Genomic DNA, 21043 nt, shown 5'->3' on the forward strand with positions numbered 1-21043 from the left:
GAGCCATAAAACAATGAGCAGACAGAAGGGGTTTGTCTGATTTACACCAGGAGAGGTCCATCCCCCTTATTCTACCAGGGTTTGACAATGATCATAAGGCCATGCTTCATTGTGACATCCTTCACTGCACCCGGGAAATGCTATTCTGTTACATAAACTGTATCGCATCCGGGAAATTGCCACTCAATTTCCTGTCCTCCCACTTTGCATCAATGTGGAGGCTGGAGATTAAAACAAACATAGCCATGGTGTAAAATCCATTCAACCGAGCCCCTCAAAGCTAATTTTACCATTTAATATTTGCTTTGTACTAATTGAATTCTCCATTTCAATTGTTCTAATCAGGAAAGTGCAAGGACACATAGAGAATGCATTTCTATTTATTTACATGCAGGGATGATATTAATACACTGTTGATATAAGCCACAAACACAGATATTTCAAATAGAACATACTCCCAAATCCTACTGAAACATTGTAGCTCAGGCCTTCAGGCAGCAAAAGGAAGAAGAAAAAAAAAACAATTGTTATTGCATAATAGCCATTCTGACCTAGACCAAACAACACCAGAGGAAGAAAATTCTCAGCATTCGTTCAGTTATTCAACTTCCAGCTTTTTATATAAGTTGTAGAAATAAAACATTGTGAAATTTCACTAAGTCATTGGAGAGGGGGAAAAAACAGTACATGCACAGAAATAGCAATCTGACTGCACAAATAAACGATAAATTTGCCCGAATGTGTTGAAATTCAATGCAATAAAAGGAAGGCCTTCAAAGAAGATAAGGTTTTAACCGCATCAAAAGGTTCTCGTGCAAAATGGATCATTCAAATCCCCAGGAGGGCACTCGCCACTAATTAGTTCTGTTAGGTCTTTTGACAGCAAGTTCAAGGAATCTCTGCTAAAAATTCTAATTTATGAAACACACTTTCAGGCAACCTAAGGCGGCGATTCGGATTTACATTAAGAAAATGTGTTGTGGTCCACGTCCCCGTGACAATTTTCATTTCTCAAAAATTACAGGGAAGCAACTGATACGAATCAGGGGTAGAGGAAACTGGTTTATGCAGAAAGGTTAAGTAACTAAAAATATATGTACGACATTGCTTCCAGGGAAAGAGAGGTTGTGGAAAATGATAAATACTACTTTCTGGAGACTGTAAAGAAAGAGGGAATACTTCACGGTGGTCTTGTGAAGTGGGTATCTGACCAAGACAAACAAGATAAATATAGCTAATTAAAGGGAAAATCAGTGTGTCCCCACACCTGTATACAATTGTGAAAAAACTCTCCACAGGAAATTTTGATTTTCAAGCTACATAAAAAAAAAAAAAAAAAAAGGAGGGATGGGGAAGAGAGGAGAAAGAAGTTGTAAAGTGCATTTGGGTTGGAACATTTGTTTTTTCTTATTTTTATTTTTAGGATGGACAATTAAATTGAACAAATCTTTATATATTCTTACATTCATTTTTAGAACTGATAATTAAATGGAACAAATCTTTATAAGATACCTATATGTAACAAAAATGAAATAATTTACTATATTTACAAAATTTTTAAAAAACATATTTCAGAATTTAGTTTAGCAAAACATTCATTTTTAGAACTGATAATTAAATGGAACAAATCTTTATAAGATACCTATATGTAACAAAAATGAAATAATTTACTATATTTACAAAATTTTTAAAAAAACAATTTCAGAATTTAGTTTAGCAAAACTTCATAGTTACGTAGATGATAATCTGCACATTTACTGTATTTTTTCTGATTTCCTCCCAAAATGACAGTTTCTAAGTTTAAAACACTTGTAGATTTCTTGGCAACAATCTTCCAAAAAAAGAACATTGAAGAGGTAGAATATTTGCAAATTATGTGAGTGCTTCTTTAAAAAAAAAAAAAAAAAAAAGGAAAACAATTTTCATGAAATTCTGCTTACCTGGAAGACTCCACAAACCAGAAACTTCCAGGGTTCTTAATTTTTTCTCTAGTTCAGCCACCCGATTCCCTAGGATTCTGGAAAAGGGGAGAAAATGGGAGCAGACGGATTAATGAGAAACCCACTAGTGCCCTCGTAGAGAGAAAATGTTTTGAGATTTAAGATATACACTAAAAACGGAGTCTGTGTATGTATGTATGTGTGTGTGTGTGTGTGTGTGTGTGTGTGTGAAGCATATATAAAACACATATACTCTATCAAAAATACATATGAAAATATATAGTGAACAATTTTTTAAAAAACTAAATGTTTTTCAAGTGAGTCCTCTCCCACAAAAGTAGACCCCCTGGGAAACTAAACAATTACTCCACCATTATCCAAATGTCTTACAGAATTTCTATTTGGGAATTGCTAAAATTGACAATTAATTTTGAATATCCTTAGTAGTATCACATCTTGATTCCTCGAGGGTGGATCTGAGTTTTGGAAACAAACAGTTCAACAAATAAGGTAAGTGAACATACCTGGTAATGTTCCTACAAGTCAATAAAATAATAAAATCTGCCTTCTTAGACCTAGCCTGTATCTTTTTGATGTCTAATTCTTGCTTGATATCTAGCATAATGCCTGGTAGATGATCAAAAATGTATTTGATTAAATAAATGCTTTTCTCTTCTCATGTATTGTAATTATCAATGGAGAGAATTTTTAAAAAGAGACATTTCAAAAGAACTCTCAGTAATTGTAAAATCACTAGAATAATGATACTGCTTTCCAAGTTGACCATTCTGACTCATTGATATATATGTTCCGGAACGATTTATTTGAAAAGATTATACTGTTAACCTGAGTCGACCTTTGTCAATCTGCAAAGACAGAAGTGTGGGCATATATTTCCTCTCCTTTATTCTACGCAAAATTAAATATATAGGGAAATGATTTGATAATCATCTAAAATTTCAATCATTTTCCATTGGCCTAGAAATTGAAAAATCAGTCTTTATATTATTTGGGAGATTTTCTTGGCACTGCTGTGCTAAAATGATACAGAAATTATCCTTAATAAAAAAGGTTCAATTCCTTTCAGCAGGAAAAATCAGAACACTGAATTGTTCTCCTGGCTCTTTTTATATTCCAGAGATATCTGCACACACCCACATATATGCAGAGACATGAATATGTATATATCTGCACATATATATATATATGGCTTTGAATTCATCCGAATTTTACCTGAATTGACTTGCAGCATCTTAATTAATATTCCCTCTGAGTGCACAAGAAACTCTTTGACATTATTGTATGTGGATTTCTTCTTCTAGGTACTTAAAGCTTTTCTTTGCTTCTTTTCCTTAAGTCTTAAATTCTGCATAGTCTTTATCAATTACTTTCAATTTTCACTCCATTTGTTGGGTCCGTTCTGCTTTCATGTCTCTGACCCTTCAATAAACACCATTCTTCGTAATCTCGCTTTCAATATTTTGCTCAGACCTTCGGATCCAAGCTCCCTTTTCACCAGCTGATGGGGTTGAGATGCAATCACAGCTGTGTCCACGTTGACGCCTGTTTTTTTTTTTTTTTTAACAAGATCAAGATCATCTGTACGTGGCTGCCTCTCGGAAACAAAAGATAAGGCTTAACTCTTCCGTGGACGCTGAAGGATGCCGTCAGCGCAACATTCGAAGGCGTGGCGTAGAGACATTAGGTTGTATTTTTTCTGATGTTCCCTGATAACACAGCCAGGTCTCCCAGAAATGGAGCGACCTGAATTTGCTGGTGTCCCCAACAATCTACTTTCAGAGGCCCTGCCTAAGTTTGTCAGTGGTGACTGCTTTCTTCTTTGGCCTGACACAGGCATCTGATGCAGGGCTGCAGGCAGTAAAATGGACCCAGGAGGAGTCGTGGTCATAGCGATAGTATCAGTAACAATAGTGACTACGCTACCGTTAACACGAACAGCAAAACCAATCTTGCCTGAGTCCTGGAGATGAGTCAGAATCCATGCTGAACACCTAGAGGACTTGCACTATCTCATTAGGCCTGACAAAAACCCTGCAGTGTATGTTATAGTATTATCCTCCTTTTGAACATGTGGACCCTAAGGAACAGAGAGGTTAGGCAACTTGCCCAAGGACACATAGTCCGTCTCAAAGCTCTGTCTCTTCCCAACGCCCAGCGCTCTCGCCCGCCATACACTACACCTCCCCCCAGGAAACAGAAGCATGGCAGTTCGTCAACTTGACCAAAACCACATGTGGGGCTCAGCTGGTGATGAGTCTGGATTTGAACCTAAGCCTTGGTTTGCCTCCAAAGTGCATACTCTTAACCCATACCCAGTAGTGGCACTGTCAAATGAGCTTTCTCATGCCAGGAGCAAATTCTCGTTAAAAACTGTGCATATTGAAATATAGATGTAGCCACAGTTGACTTGCAAAATGTAACCCAAGAAGTTTCAGATGACAAAGAGGCTTCACACTAAAAGAACACAGAAGGCGGTCCACCGAACGCAGTGTGATGCAGCCCAGCAAGAGAGGAGGGCTGCGTGAGTCTTAATAGCTGGCAGTTTCCACAGGTGGAGATAGTAGTAGTGGGAACAGGATCCATTCAATTTAGTTTGACTAATTCAACAGAATTATGGAGGCTGTAAGGGATGATGAAGAGAAGCAGACCCTGCACCTGTATTTGAGGGACCAAAAATCTGATGGGAGATGGACAGACAGATCCACACCCACAGACACACACATGCAGAGTGCCGGTGGAAGGCTTTCACGACAGGTGACATTCACCAATCACTTGTTTTGTATCGGACTTTACATAGTTACTCCCTCGCTTAGTCTCTTGCCACAACCAATTAGGCAGCTCTTATTATCCTCACTCTGTAGATGAGGGAACTGAGACCAGAGAGGTCAACTAACTAGCCCAGGGCGACACACGTAGTAAGTGGAGGGGCCAGAATCAAAACCCGGGCCTGGAAATACAGAAATACCTCAGTAGAACTATAGAGCAGAAGCGAAGATTAAATGAAAGATGAATCCAGAGAGGCTCATAATGATCTTGTTGCCATATTGAGAACGTCGAGACTTATACACTGGCAATCGGGAGATACTGACGTATGTTAAGCAGAGACGCGGCATAAGTGAAGTTTAGAGAAAGTATTCTTGATGGAGAGTTGAGAAGGCACTGGAAGGAATATGAGTAGCAGTGGAAAGACCAGGAAGAAGGGCATCAGCGTCCTGGCTGATGACGACGGTGGAACAAACCAAGACAGCGGAGAAGTGGAGAAGCCAAAAGAACGGAGCCACAGTAAGGAGGGGGGTGAGCGGTCTGAGGTGTCTAAAGGGTATCCGTCTGGACACACGGGAGAAAAGAAAGAGCTGGGAGTGCAAAGATGAGCGTGCAGGTTGGGGGCGCGAATCTACTTGCCGACAGAGCAGGAGGAGTCAGAAGAACTGGGAGCTAGAGAGCCTCCTGTGATCGGCAGAAAGCTGTGAGGAGCACAGCAGAGACGAAGGACGGGGGGAGGCAGGGCGGTGCGGGCCTCGGAAGCCGAGGGGGGAGAGAGTTCCAGGAGGGACGGGGCAGTCAGTGTTATCTTCTTCCAGAAGCGGTCGAACTTCTAGATGAAAGTTTAGAGGAGGCTTCTTAGAAGACATGCCTGACTCTTGAGAGGGAGGTTTCCATGGAGGCGGTGAAATCCAGAATCCAAGTGACACGGTAGAGACAAGAAGAGACTACGAGAAAGTCTAGGCAGCGAATACAGATGGCTCTTCAAGTAGCTTAGCAGGGACTAGGAGGAGACAGGGCAGTAGCTTGAGGCATACACAGGCTCGAGAGAGGATTTTTTTGTAGGACAGGGGAGATTTTTAAATAAAAATAAAAACTTTTATTTCGCTCCAGTTTGTTTTAAGATAGGGGAGAGTTCAGCACATGTCCACCTAGTAGTCTAGGAAGATCCTGAAGACGTCAGGCCCCTAGATGGACTTGCGGTAGCAGTTTCTGGTAACATCATGTTAGGGGATCTGCAAAGACGGAACTAACTCAGGAACTGGCCACCGCTGTGACTGTCCTTGCTTCTTGGACAACACAGGGAGCACGACTCCCTGAGTGAGGGTCCCTGTGACAGCCAGGGCCTGACGAGGATGCAGGAGGCTGTGGCTCTGCAAAGACCTGGAGATGACCCTGCCCCCACTTCCACCCCAGTGGCCTTCTTTTGAATCTGCTCTGATCCCTGACAGCTCCTGCTGCTACTAAGATCTTGAACTTCCAAGCTATTTACCATTGGACAGGGAAGGGGAAGAGGAGTGAACAGTGTCAGACGTAGCAGGAAGGGCAGCGGAAGGCCAGTATGTCCTCATAAATTCACCATCGCTGCCACCGCCCCATCACTGGCAAAGTGACGGTTTGTAGGGAGAGACTGGAGAACTAAATGTGGTATTCAGTGAAACAGTACTTTAACATCTGCCTCTTCTATTAATGCTTTGCCATCTGTTTATAAGACGAGTGAACCTCATCTCTTCTTTAGCAATAATCAGACAACTGCCAACTCTTTGGAAAAAGTACCTCAAGCAAAATGCCTATTAATTGAACATCCTCTCAAAATGTAAAGTCCTAGGTTTCTTCATCAGTTCTTCAAGATGGCTCCCACTGAACCCTGTCAAGGGGTGGGCAGTGGAAAACACACTTACAGAACAGAATGCCTTTATTCCTACTTATCGTGCTCCACCAAAACAAAGCTATTTTATTATTTTAGTTACGAAAGGCTAAATCATGGGGGATAACAGCAAGCAGACAAAATTCACATTCTATTTTTAGCCCCCATTCTATTTGTTGTATAATTAGTTTCTTTACATGCTCCCAAATAAAACATTCATTGAAAGTATGAAACCTAAGACCCTCTGAGCATTAAAAATGGCACATGAGGTATGTTATGTGTGGATATGAGGCAATCTTCAAGATCTATTGTTACTGAGAAGGTACAGAACAGTGGGAAAAAAACTTTTTTGTGTATTCTAGCTACTATTTGTAAAAAAAACAAACCCAAAAACCAAAAAACAGAATACCTATATCTATTTAAGTACATATGAGTATTTATGTGGGCCTATGTGTATTATGCATTTGCTTATACATGCAGCCTTGGGGAGGGTCCACAGGAAATAAGGAACAGGGCTTTCTTCCAGGAAGGGGACTTGGGTGACTGAGAAATAGCAGCAATTTGGAGACACAGTAAGACCTAACTTAATGTCCTCAATAAAATCTTTGACTTTAAGTGAAACAACGTATAATGACACCAATTTTACCACAGGCTAATTGATATACAGAAGAGTTAAGTTGTTATGCAACTCATCAACATTATAACGAAACGTGGTTGAACGAAATGATGTTACTCAAGGATTTACTGTGTATTGTTGTTTAACCTTTTAAAATTTGAATTACGAGATGGTTCAAAATTATTACGTAATAGTTAAAATGAAAAGGTGCGTTAAAGCAAAAATAAACCTGGCAAGACGAAAATGTTGGTCCTTCTTAAAAGAGGGGAGAGCCCGTGGCAGTTAGGAGCGTGTATGGTTTGCAGTGAGAAATGTTAGGGGTGCATTAGGAAATCAGCCTGTCAGAGAGGCAGAACTTTCAGGAGAACAGCAATGTGGGTCCGTGTTTGGCAGACAGTGGGGACTCAGTCCAGCTTTTCAGTGGTGGCTTGTGACATGATCAGAACCTTGGCAGGCAAGTGGGTGTGGGAGGCAGTAGGGGAGGCGGGGACGGGGTCTGAGGCTGGAGGGTTGATGGTAGTTTTCCCAAGGAGGAGGTGATGGTCTGGTGGGGAGAAAGCAGAGCAGGCAGGTAGGAGATGTTCACTGAAGGTCCACGGTTAACGCTCGGGAAATATATGCTGGATAAATGAATGCACGAAAATCGTAAAGCCTAATGACCATTTGGATGTGTGTGTGTTAACAGAAAAGGAACAGTTAGGAGATGACTCAATCATCAATTCATCAAATAGTCGTGAGCACCCACTGTGGGCCCAGCATTATCCCACATACCGGGAGAGAACAGTGACCGAGATGGACAAACATTCTGGCTTTGGGACAGCTTAAACCCGAGCGATGCGGAAGTTTGTCAAACCGGGGTGTTAGGATGGTAGGCAGAGCCCATTAAATATTCTTCAAATCATGCTTTAAATGGCTGCGTAATATTCTATCTTTTAGATTTACTATAATTTTAATCATTCTCCAATTAAAAAACACTTGGGTTGTTTCCATTTTTCTTATAAATGAACACACAATGAACCACCGCATGTGTAAATCTTAGGGCATCGTTCTGATTTTTCCATTAGGATAAATTCCTAGCAGCAGATCACCTGGGTTACAGGGCAGGAGCATTTTAAAATGTCTTAAAACGTACTAAAGGATGGATGGCTCAGACTCCAGATTTATCGAATCTGAGTTTCTAACAGATTATCAGGGGAGACAGTTGACCTAGAGGTTAGAAATGTGCGTCTTGCTCTTGATGGGGTGGTGGAGACAAGAGTTCTGAGAAGAGTCTGCAGAGAACTAGAGGCAAAGCAGGGGGGGAATAAGGTCTCCAGATAAGTGAAGAAGAATGAAAGATGGCAATGAAAAGTGGAGGGGGAGGCCTCGGGTGGCAGAGGGGGAAGAGGAGGACGGGGGAGAAGGACTGAGACACCAGAGAAAGTGGGAGGAATTCAAGAAGATGGGTCACGAGATAGAGATGCGGGTGCAGAGAACTTACAGAAGAAAGAGACTCGGAAAGCGGTGTTCGGAGGTCGTGATGACCCGCAGTGGACAATGCCAGAAGGGGTGTTGGGAGAAATGCAAGCCGAGGTGATCTTTCTTTCCTGTGCAAGGAATCTCCTCCATCCCATCCCCATCCCATCCCGCCCCTGCTGAATTCGCATTTCTCAACAAGCATAAGTGCCCCCCAGTAGACAGTTGGAGGGGGCAGCTGTTGGCGAAGTAGAGACGGCCTCCTTGTTCACAAAGCTTCGAGGTGAGTGGAACGCATGGGCAGCTGCAGAGTTGAGGAAAGGCTTTGGGGGTTCGGCAAGAGCTATGAGGTTCCTGGGTGACGAGGAAGAAGCCAGAGGAGGGGCAGAGTTTGGGGAGACTGAAAGAGGAGGTCGCAGGTGAGCCAGGCCCCAGAAGAGGGGAGCTGGTGTGGGCCGACAGGACTGGTGGCCAGCGTGGTCCCAGGGACAGGGGTGGGTGAGAGGGTGGGAGGCATCGGTTTTGGGGGGTGGGGGGGAGGGGGACAGCAAGTCTTGGGACTCATGATGAGAAGCCTGTGTTTTCTCAGTCAGAGGGGCCGAGGTCCCCCAGTGAGAATAGATTAGCATTTAGAAGACCCGACAAGGTTTGGAAGAACCTTGAGGGGGCCTTTACAGGGTGAGGGGACCCTGAAGCCGTAGGGGTTCTGCCTGGACAAAGCAGACCTGTATCTCTTCTGGGGAGGTTTCCCACCCCTTCTCCCTCCCCTGAGAGGCATCTGCATTTCGGCCTCTGGCTGTTTCATTCCTTGGTTAAGATTTCTTTTCGAGGAATTTTCGAAACTTCCTCTGTCAATAAATTACCCTTGTCATTCCTTCGAGATTGCCCAGACTCCCTCCGCTGCTCCCTGCCTTCTTTTATATATGTCTTCATCTCCTGCGCGATCTCCCTTCCACTCTTGCCTTCTCCTTTTTCTGTGTTGCTCTCAATCATATTCCAGTTGCCTCACCAGGCCCCCAACTCCCCGGTCCGTCCCCTTTTTGCTGGAAGCCCAGCCTTCTCTGTGCCTGCTCGCTTCCCCCACACTTCCATTTTGGTTCTGGGTGTAGGTCTTTTAAGGAGCTGCAGAATTTTCAGGATCCAGTGCAAAATGAAAATGTGGGGCCCCCTTGCTAAAAAATGATTAAGAATTTCAAGATGGCGAAAGGAGCATTAGATCCAGTGCAGGGCCCATCGGACCATCGGGTCTTGAGCAACTGCATGGGTCACTCACCCACGAAGTCCGCCCTGTTTGCCGTGTTTAATAAACTGCTTCAGTTTATTGTTTATTCACTTTCTCTGAACACTTTAATTTTGCTTGTCATCTCTAATGGCTACTTTAACTTGCTTGATTTTGCGCAGTGTAGTCAATATGTGTTTATAATACCCAAATAAGACACTGTGTTTTAATGATTGTTCCTTTCGCCATCTTTTTTGCTGATTCTGAAGAGTGACACGAGACCCCCCCTTGGAGACCCAGCTGCCTCTGAGTTGATGCTTGGCTGTTCCTGCCATTCAGAGCCCTCAAAGTCATGCTGTTGGTTAAAATGGCGCTCAGGAGGTGCTTCCCTTATGGAGATCTGGAGGAGAGGTAGGCTAAGTCACCCAGGCAAGTATAGCATAGAAACCACCCACGTAATGTGCATTATTCAGTGAGCAGCTCAGAGCTCACATTCAATAAGCAGTGACTACTATTATTTGCTTGTTGGATCTTAGCCGATAGCCCAGGGGCTATCCAAACGCAGTTCTAGTTTAATAAATTTCCTTCCAGATTTGAGGGCTCGCACCCTCTTCCCTTAAGGCCTGTAGTCTCACCCAGTTTCCATCATCCCACATCTTTCCTGCCCGCCCTCCACCCAAGGGTCCGGTCACCTACTTGTTGGTCTGCCTCTGGTGCTGGATGACCATGTTTTTCTCGTGGATCGTCTCCAGCAGGGCCGTGGCCAGAGACTTCAGATCGGAAATGGACTGCGGAGTGGCTGGGAGACTGCATCCGTGATCCTCAGATAACAGGTCCTGAACTGGTGGGATATAAAAGGTATGGCTCAGTCTCCAATTCATCTGGAATGCCACCAGTGGCAGTTCTCGGATGTGATAAGCAAGCACCCAGCTTTGAAATGTTACCACGTTGTATTGAAGAGTCCACGTCAAGTGTCAAGAGTAAAAAAAAATAAAATTCAGTGTGTGGATTAAACAGAAAAGAGGACGTCATCATGGACTTTTATCAACATTTTTTTAAAGGATAATAATCTGTTGCATTTATCCAGTATTTTATACTTTCAAAACACTTTCGTACTAAGTCCTTTGAGACTTAAAATGAAAAAGAACAAAAAAATCTACCTGGGAAGTAGTATTTATTCTCATTTTATAGACAGGAAAGCAAGGTGCGGATAGATTAAAAACACTGGCTAAATGTCCTGTCACTACACTAATGACGATGACTCATGTCCTGAACACCTTACGTTATATCAGAGATTCCCAGGGTGTGGTACCCGCAGTGGGAAGCAAGATAATTGAGGAGATTATTTAAACTGCAAAATATACTTTGCATGTGCACATTCTTAGAATGGGTAGAAGAACCAAGAGATAAGACAAAAAGACAATGACCACTTACTCCTACTAGGCAGAAAAAAAAAGAAACAGCATAAATCACTGTATATTTTTGAGCACCATTTCCTACATGACTAGATGCAGATATACAAAGTCAAACATTTTTCTTCAAAAATGGGAAAAAACCCCTCTGCTTTTTGACTTGATGGCTTCACCATGAATATTTCCTATAACATAAAATTGAATGGCTGCTTACGAGTTCATGTAGAGATATATAATAATTACTTCCGGACATTTATATTGTTTCCAATTTTTTTATTATAATTAATATAGGAAGAACTTTCTCGAAGCAAAATGTTTGTACATCCGTGTAATTATTTCTTGCTGGCTCAAAAAGGATCGGTTTAAGGCATTTCATAAGAGGCTGCCCAATGATTCTCTAGAAAGGTCGTGCCAGACTGCGTGCCCTGCCATGGTGTTGGGTGTGGCTGGCATTCCCCATGGCAGTGATAAGGCTGGGTCTTAGCACTCAAAGGTTCTATGCTAGCGACGGTATCCAAAGCTAACCTTCGACGTGCTGCTTCTCATTTCTGTAGAGGACTGTAGTTTTCTTTTTAAAAACAAATTCTACCCTGAATGTGCCCGATCTCGTCAGATCTCGGAAGCTAAGCAGGGTCGGGTCTGGTTCATACCTGGATGGGAGACCACCTAGGAAGATCAGGAGCTTATAGGCATTTAAAATAAATAAATAAATAAATAAATTAATTAAATTAGATTAAATTAAAATAAAAACAAATTCTAGTGGAATAAAAAAAAAAAAAAAGAAGCTGCTTGTTAAAGTGCCTTGGTTATTAGGTAGGCTGGAGATTCAGCATTTCTTTTTAAGCCACTCTAGCTCTGATTAAGACTGCCATCTGAATGTTGCTGGTCTGTCCTGCCAACAACCCCAAAAGTGGGCCAGTCGAGCATGTCTGACTTGAGGCTTATGTTTAGAACTGAATTCCCAAATATTAAGTGTCAGGAGCAAGCTCTCTGCTATTTCTTCCCCTAGACTGTTTCTGGAAGATCATTATTTTTCATCAGAATCGACAAAGAGGAGGAACAAAATTGCAATCAATAAAAGCTTCTCTAAAAAAGGCACATGTTCCATCATAAAATGATCTCGGCAGCCATGAGACTTTTCTACGCTGATCATAGAGGTCAGGAAAAACAGAAATTTGATGAGGTTGAAACACGTACTCGGAGATGACCAGGAGAAGGGAAACCATTCTTGAAAGAAGAACACAGTTCTGGGGAGGAAGGGATGCAAATGAGATCCAGCCATCAGGAAAAGCTCTAAGGCAGCAGTTCTCAAAGCAGAGTCTCCAAACCGGCATCAGTATCACCTGGGGACTTTTTGGAACTACTATCCTCCAAGCCCACTCTACCTACCAGATTAGGAACTCTGGGCTGGGGGTGGGGCCTAGTAATCTGTGTTTTAACAAATCTTCCGGGGAATTCTGATGCAGGCGGAAGTTTCCAAGGATCATCTCAGTTCTCAGTCCACAAAACAAGATGTGGGCTGACAGCTCTAGCATCGTTCTGTGATGGTAAGTGGCCCCTCCAGGAGAATGAACTCTACCTTGCTTTGCAGAGAGGACTCCAGTCAGGGCAGTGCTGCTGGATTTACCCTGGCCTTTTGAGTTTTTCCGTCTCTCAAGAGCATTCTAAAGCAACATTGGGAGAAAAATAAAGACCTCTGTCAGAAAAGCCAATCATGGAAAGATACCTAGTTATGGTTAGATGTGTCCTCCCACCCAGCATACAAGAACTCTTTGCAAATTCTGAATGCTAGCCTATCTTTAAAAATTCTAGGTCCCTGCTGAAGAGTTAGGATTTGTATGGACTTGGTAAAGGGTTTTGTTTTGTTTTAAGTAAGGGCCTGGCAGAATGACAGCAATTATAGTCTCCCTTATATATAAAAGGAAGTCAATGCACATTTCTTAAATAATCAAATCTGAAGCAAAAAGTGAGTCTAACGTGTGAAGTCACTAGTTATGAAATCCCTTCCAATAGACGTGAGATGGAAAATGGATTTACTCTCATGCACCAGTGCCAGGAGAGTGTTCACTAACTATTTGGAAGGATTCTCTGGCTGGACTGGAAAAAGAGTCACCATCAGCAGAGATATCTGCCATGAACACCAGATAGGGAAATGCATATGTGCCACCCGAGTGTCATTCCTAGAAGAGACTCTTACATTAAAAATCGATGTATACTATATACCCAGTGCTTGGCAAATAGAAGAACTGAATAAATGTTGTTAAAGGAAAGCATAAGCACATATTTCAAAATTATGTATTAATTATACACCTTTAAAAGCTATATTTCTCTTTGGCTGCATGTGTATATATCGACTGGTGTAAACTAAAGCATGGCCCTCATACTACAGAAAGGAGGAACAGCATGGAAACTTCTGAGAAAAAAAAAGCCAATGTCAAAAGCCAGGAAAAAGAGAAGGCTCTCCAAGCATCTAGACTGCTGTAAAACTTCACCCTCAGGAAGAGAAATCAATCTATTTTCAAAGCAGAGAAACCCAGGAGATTTTTCTAATTATAACACTTACAAGTAACATCTGCAGAAACAGATATTATCAGACTAATGGTGCTGGAATGAGACTAAATAACAGTGGGGAGAATTTAAACATTGTGTCCCGTCAGTGTGACGTGAACAGTATCGTTTGAGTTGTGATTTCCCAATCTTTGTTTCTTCATCGCTCGGAAACCATTTTCTTCTGGATGATTATGAGACAAATAGCATCTGATGACAGAACGCTTTATAGAAGAGCCGGATGAGAAGCCTAATTTCACATGGACTGAGGCTACAAAGCGGCCACATCCAGATTCTGGGTGTCTCTGTGTGCCCCGTCCTGATAACAGCAACAGGAGGACCTCTTGCAAAAGCTGTTTTGTTGTGTTTGTTGTTTGGGGTTTGATTCTTACCGGTTACCCTCAGTTATTGGCCTCTCTCTGGGAGGGCAGGCAAGCACTAAAATATCTTTGGCACATAAAAGAGAATTAAAATAGAATGACATTTAGATGCACATTAGTGAATCATCGCCATCCCCGTCAGGATTCTGCTACCTTGTACTTGGCAATGTTGGATTTCAAGAGGTTGACCTCTTCATGAAGTTGTTTTAATCTCTCTTGAAGGTACCTGGAAAAAGAAATGGATACAATTCGAAAGTGTTTGGGAGCAAAATGAAAAAAAAAAAACAAAAAACATACACTCAAATTGGAAAAGAGAAAAAAAGAAGACCTCATGCCGGAGGAGTCATTTTTGACATGTGATGCTTCTCACCACTGAAGGGAGGCTGAGAAAAGTGCATCTTTGTGACCTCTGCTGAAATGGGTGCGATCAAGGTCAAATATGCCCAGATCACAGAAACCCCACTTCAGAAGAGCCCTGCACAGAGATCCCCTCAGGGACATCAACACAGTGTTCACGTAGTTCTCATTAAGACGATTCTACTGGGAAGGAAGGTGGGAAGAGGCGACACCAGACATAACATTAAGTTAGACACATACGCACACTGAAATTTGCCTCGGGGAAAAAAGAAACAGCTAAGGGAATTTCTCAATTTATTTTCTTATTCTTTTCTCTCTCCTTGACAGCAATAACAAGCAGCTTTCACTGGTTCCCTACCCTTCTTGCTTAACTAGGGAGAGAGAAAGAGGTATGCATATAGGCATGTAGGTGTGTGGTGCTTCTTTTCTGACTTTTACAACGAATATGTGACATTGATATTGTTTCAGGGGGTTGTGACTTTCCCTTCATCGTAAGGCAATTCTTCTCAAAGGTAAATAGGGCTGCAAATAACTGCCAGCCTGCAGGTCCATGGAGAGAGAGCCAGCACCACGACCACGCACAGGCTGGGCCAGCCACTCGCCTGTTCTCCATACACAAGGCATCCACATCGATGATGCGGTTCTCATGCCCGCCCAGAATGTGGTTTAGCTCCTGGTTGAGCCTCTCCACTTTGTCCTGGTAGGAAGACCGCTCTTCTTTCACATCCTGAAGCTCGTCCACCGAGGCCTGCAGGTCGTGCTCCAGAGACTCGATCTGAAACCAAGGGAAGCGCCCTCACTCGAGATGTTCTAAAGATGCCGGCTTCACGGCCAGAGACGGAGCCTTCCGCTAGGTTGACCGATTTTCAGAGAGCTAATTAATACCACCCGCATGCTATACAACCGAAGCACCACACACTGGAATATGATAAAAGCTAAGGGGACGGGGACGACTTCCTGCCAGACACTGTATCTGAGATGGGATGGGTGCAGCAGCCTGGAAAGACAGAACCGATCCCTTATCAATGGCAGTATGCCCCAAAGCCAGAGGCTGGAGAAGGGCAAATCCAGACACTGGGAACAGCAACCAGTGTCTTACAAATACATGCTTTTTCAAACCACTTTAGACCCAGAAATCTTGTTCTGCTCTTCAAAACCAATTAGCAAGAGAAGGAAAGCAAAGTCTAGGTTATCTTAGCTGTTCCCTAAGTAGGGCTCTCAACCCGCTGAGATATTGCCTAAAATGCATCACTCAGCATTTCAGCGGATACTTGCAAATTAAGGCCAGTTTGTCACGTTTTGTTCTCTCCTTGTCTATCCTGGGTGTGTGTGTGGGGGGGGGGTGTCCTGCTGTGTTCAGAACGATGGAAGCCACAGACACAGGAGGCCGTTTAGGGACGCAGGAAGGAAGAAAAGTGCTCCGCCTGTATCTCTCCTCCTCCGACTCGCATCGCAGGCGCCCCACACTCTGAACAACAGGGACACAGTCTACTCTCCTCGGCGTTGCGTCCCGCTGTGCAAACCCCTCCGCCACTCTTAACAGCTGCTAAGTAACCTGCTCCTTTGCTCTCTCCAGCTGCTGAACCAAGTCCTCACGCTCGTGGGCTGCAAAGTGCCGTACGCCGATTTCTTCATCTCCGAGCCTCTGTTTGGCAATTGTCATCCTCAAGAGCTGCATTGTCATTGGGGGGGCGGGGGGAGGGTAGGGAGAAGGAGAGAGAGGGAGGGAGAAAGCGGGGAGGGAGAGAGAAAGAGATTCAAAATAAATAGATCCAAACAAAAACCCAAGCATACTAGGCAGAAACAACTTTCGGAAGATTTTTCAAGAAATGCTGGGGAAAAGCATGAGACAAAGACACGTCTTGCCAATATGATGAATTTTAAAGAATATCTTATATTTTGTACAAGCCAGCACATACACATGTATGTATGCATACAGGGTATGAGGCCGATAGGAACACAGGCCTGGGCATTTGAAGGTGGATGACCTATATAGCACAGCCATGGTGAGGAAACAAATTCTGGGTTTCTTTTACACTTAGCAAATACTAAAAAATGATAACACATGCTGATATGGGCATGCTTCCACACTCTTAACAATGAGGCTATATTATCAAGAGCCTTAAAAATGTCCCTACTCAATGATCCAGTAACTTGACTTCCGACAATCCAAGCTAAAAATAACCCCAGACAGGGACTAGCTTTATGGGAAAAGAAAAAGTAGATTGCACTGTTATTTGTAGAAAGAGTAAAAAAAACTAGAAACAATGTCTAACAACAGCGGAATTGTTAGCAAACTAGAATGCAATCAATCAATGGTCTGGTTTGTAGCCATTTGAAATGAGCGTGATGTGAGTAGTGTAATGCCACAGACACGTTTAAGATACCATGTGAAGCGGGGAAAAAAAGCAGAATACTAACTTTTATATGCAGTATGACTAAAATTACACTGAGAACCCCTGCACGAAAGAAAAAAAAATTACCAAATACATCAAAATATTAAACGGTGTGTGTTTAGGTGATGGTGAGACTGCATGTGCTATCCGTTCTGTTCCTTGTTTTTTAACTTTTAAAATAAGTATGCATGATTTTTATAACATGTTTATTTATATGTTTTTAAATTCCCAGGGATAAAATTCCAGTCTCCAGAAATGTAATTTTCCAAAAGATCCCCACAGAATCCACAGCTTCCCCAGACTCCAGGGTCAAGTTCCATGTGCAGCTCCAAACCTTCTAGGTGGGGTCATGATGAGAACTTTGTGAGACCCCAGGAAGATCCAATAGTCCCAAAGCACCCCCGACAGGCCCATCAGTGCCAAGCAGGTTGTCATCGGAGTAACATTTTAAAGTTACGGCACTGCTTCTGGAAACTTCTTCTAAAGAAGTTATTATAACTCTGATTCTCTCACCTCCCTGTAGGGTGTGTGTGAATGGGCTTCACATATGGATGAGATCCCGGGGACAGTTTTTTGCTGTCACATAGATCCAAATCAGCCAGCAGTGCCTGCTTGTGGCATGCACTTCCGTGTTCCTGTGTGAATCTTAAGGGATTCACTTTCACTAGAAAAAATGGTTTTATCTTCAAGTCTCTAAAGGATTTAGAGTCAAGTGAGAAATAGAAAGTTAAAAGCCAAGGTAGAATATTCACTAGATTGAAATAGTAAATAACAGCAATAAACTTTGAAAGAGACGATGATTAAAGAAAAGAGCATTTTTCCAATGATATCAATTTTGGGTCCTTATTTGAAAAATACTCCATTGGACTGGACAAATGCTTACTGTGCACCTACCATTTGCTAAAGGAGAACTGGGTTTGGGCAGACAATGTTCCAGGCAGCAGTAGGTTTATACAAAGACCTGGCAGAGGATGGATACAGATGACTGTGCTTCATGGAATCTGATTATGGTTGAGCCAAATTACTCAAAGATTCTGTATTTGTGAATTGGCATCAATTTACTTGTAACCTCAAAATCAACACTCACAGCGTTTCGAATCATGCGTGGACATGAGTGGACAAGTGCAGAGTGGTAAAAAATGTGAATCGTCCATCAGCCAGGTTCCCAATTGAGACTGAGCAAGACGATGCTCTGCCTCTGTTTCTGCTCTCTACTATACACACCTTTTCGTGGTCTATTTAGTGCCATGTATTTTTTTTTGCATTTTTGTGCTTTTTATTGGTTTTTGCTGTTTAAAATGGCTCCCATGCAAAAAAAAAAAAAAAGTATAATAAAATGGCAATAACAATGTACCTATCAATAATCACTCTAAATGTAAATGGATTAAACGTTCCAATCGAAAGACATAGAGTAGCTGGATGGATAAGAAAACAAGACCCATACATAGGCTGTCTATAAGAAACCCACTTCAGATCTTTTGAGACACACACAGACTAAAAGTAAAGGGATGAAAAAAGATATTTCATGCAAATGGAAATGAATAAAAGCTGGGATCGCAATACTTATGTCAGACAAAAGAGACTCAAAACAAAGACTATGATAAGAGACAAAGAAGGCCATTACATAATGATAAAGGGATCAATCCAACAAGAGGACATACATTTATGCACCCAACATAACATTTATGCACCCAACATAACAGTACCTACATACATAAAGCAAATATTGACTGATATAAAAAGAGAGATCTACAGTAATATAGTCATATTAGGGGACTTTAACACCCCACTGACACCAATGTACAGATCTTCCAGACAGAAAATCAATAAAGAAATAGTGGTCTTAACTGACACAGTAGATCAGATGGATTTAATTGATATTTTTACAGCATTTTACCCCATAGCAGCAGAATATACATTCTTTTCAAGTGCACGTGGAACATTTTTGAGGACCACATGTTAGGCCACAAAACAAGTCTCAATAAATTTAAGAAGACTGAAATTGTATCAAGCATCTTCTCTGACCACAATGGTATGAAACGAGGAATCAATTCAAAAAAACAAAAAACAAAACAACTGAGAAATACATAGACACATGGAGGCTAAATAACATAGTACTAAACAATGAATAGGTTAACAATGAGATCAAGGAAGAAATTAAAAGATACCTGGAAACAAAAATGAAAACACAATGATTCAAAATCTATGGGACATAGTAAAAGCAGTCCTAAGAGGGAAATTCATAGCAATGCAGGCCTACCTCAAGAAACAAAAAGAAGCTCAAATAAACAATATAACCTTATAACTAAAGGAACTAGGAAGAAAAAAAAAAAACAGCAAACAAAGCCCAAAGTGAGTAGAAGGAAGAAAATAATAAATATCAGAGTGGAAATAAGATAGAGTCTTAAAAAAAAAAAACGGTACTAAAGATCAATAAAACCAAGAGCTGGTTCTTTGAAAAGATAAACATAATTGATAAACCTTTAACCAGATGCATTAAGAAAAAAAGAGAGAAGACCCAAATAAATAAAATCAGAAATGAAAGAGGAGTGACAATAGACTCCACAGGAATACAAAGGATTATAAGGAAATACTACAAGCAATTATAGGCCAACAAATCAAACAATGTGGAAAAAATAAATACATTCCTAGAAACATACAATATCCCAAGACTGAGTCAAGAAAAAACAGAAAATCTGAACTGATGACTACTATTAATGAAATCAAATCACTAGTCAAAAAACCCCCAAAAACCAAAAGTCCTGGACCAGATGGCTTCATGGGTGAATTTTATCAAATATTCAAAAAAGAATTAACACCTATTCTTCTCAAACTAGTCCAAAAAATTCAAGAGGAGGGAAGGCTTCCAAGCCTATTTTACAACGCCACCATTACCTTGATTCCAAAATCAGATAAAGATGTTACAAAAAAAAGAGAGAAAATTATAGGCTAATATCCCTGATAAACATAGATGCAAAAATCCTCAAAATGTTAGCAAAATGAATTCAGCAATACATTAAAAAGATCGTACGCCATCATCAAGTGGGATTTATTCCTGGGATGCAAGTTTGGTTCAATATCCACAAATTAGTTAATAGGACACACATTAACAAACTGATAGATAAAAATCATATAATCATATCAATAGATGCAGAAAAAATGTTTGACAAAATCCAGCATCCATTATGAATAGCGAGAACACGCCTCAACATAATAAAGTCCATATATAACAAACCTACAGTTAACAACATAACTCAACAGAGTAAAGCTAAAAGCATTTTCCTTAAGATCAAGAACAAGACAAGGATGTTCACTTTCCCCACTTTTATTCAACATAGCATTGGAAGTCCTACCACAGCAAACAGACAAGAAAGAGAAATAAAAGGCATTCGAACTGGAAAGGAAGAAGTAAAACTGTCATTATTTCCCGATGACATGATACCTTATAGAGAACCCTAAAGATTCCATCAAAAACTGTCAGAACTGATAAGTGAATTCAGGAAAGTAGCAGGATATGAAATTAATATTCAGAAATCAGTTGCATTTTTATACACCAATGATGAACTATCAGAAAGAGAAATTAAAAAAACAATTCCATTTACAATTGCACCAAAAATAATAAAATACCTAGGAATAAATTTACCCTTGAAGGTAAAAGACCTATACTTTGAATATTATAAATCATTGAAAAAAGAAATTAAAGAAGATACAAATAAATGGAAGCATATAATAGGACTCATGGATAGTAAGAATTAACATTGTTAAAATGCCCGTACTACCAAAAGCAATCTATAGATTCAAGGCAATCCCTATCAAAATACCAATGACATTTTTCACAATACTAGAATAATTAAAAAATATATAGGGAACCATAAAAGACCCCGAATAGCCACAGCAATCTTGAGAAAGAACAAATTAGGAGGTATCACACTATCTCATATCAAACTATACTACAAGGCTATAGAAATCAAAACAGCATGTTACTGGCATAAAGACAGACACATAGATCAACGGAACACAACAGAGAGCCCAGAAATAAATCCATACCTATATGGTTACCTAATCTATGA

General features: G+C 41.2%; 1 protein-coding gene across 3 annotated transcripts in view; it reads right to left on the reverse strand.

Moving 5' to 3' along the window:
• The window catches only part of CCDC149 (coiled-coil domain containing 149), a 107389-nt gene that overhangs the window by 17233 nt on the left and 69113 nt on the right, over positions 1-21043 (reverse strand). For all 3 annotated transcript variants that reach the window (XM_023534148.1, XM_011365280.2, XM_011365273.2), the window contains exons 5-10: positions 16133-16249; positions 15180-15352; positions 14374-14446; positions 12873-12957; positions 10578-10722; positions 1941-2017 (exon numbers count right to left, since the gene is read on the reverse strand). In XM_023534148.1, coding sequence (XP_023389916.1) covers positions 1941-2017; positions 10578-10722; positions 12873-12957; positions 14374-14446; positions 15180-15352; positions 16133-16249 — 670 coding nt within the window. The remainder of the gene's footprint in view (positions 1-1940; positions 2018-10577; positions 10723-12872; positions 12958-14373; positions 14447-15179; positions 15353-16132; positions 16250-21043) is intronic.

Source organism: Pteropus vampyrus, unplaced genomic scaffold (genome assembly GCF_000151845.1).
Source record: "Pteropus vampyrus isolate Shadow unplaced genomic scaffold, Pvam_2.0 Scaffold5, whole genome shotgun sequence".
NCBI lineage: Eukaryota > Metazoa > Chordata > Mammalia > Chiroptera > Pteropodidae > Pteropus > Pteropus vampyrus.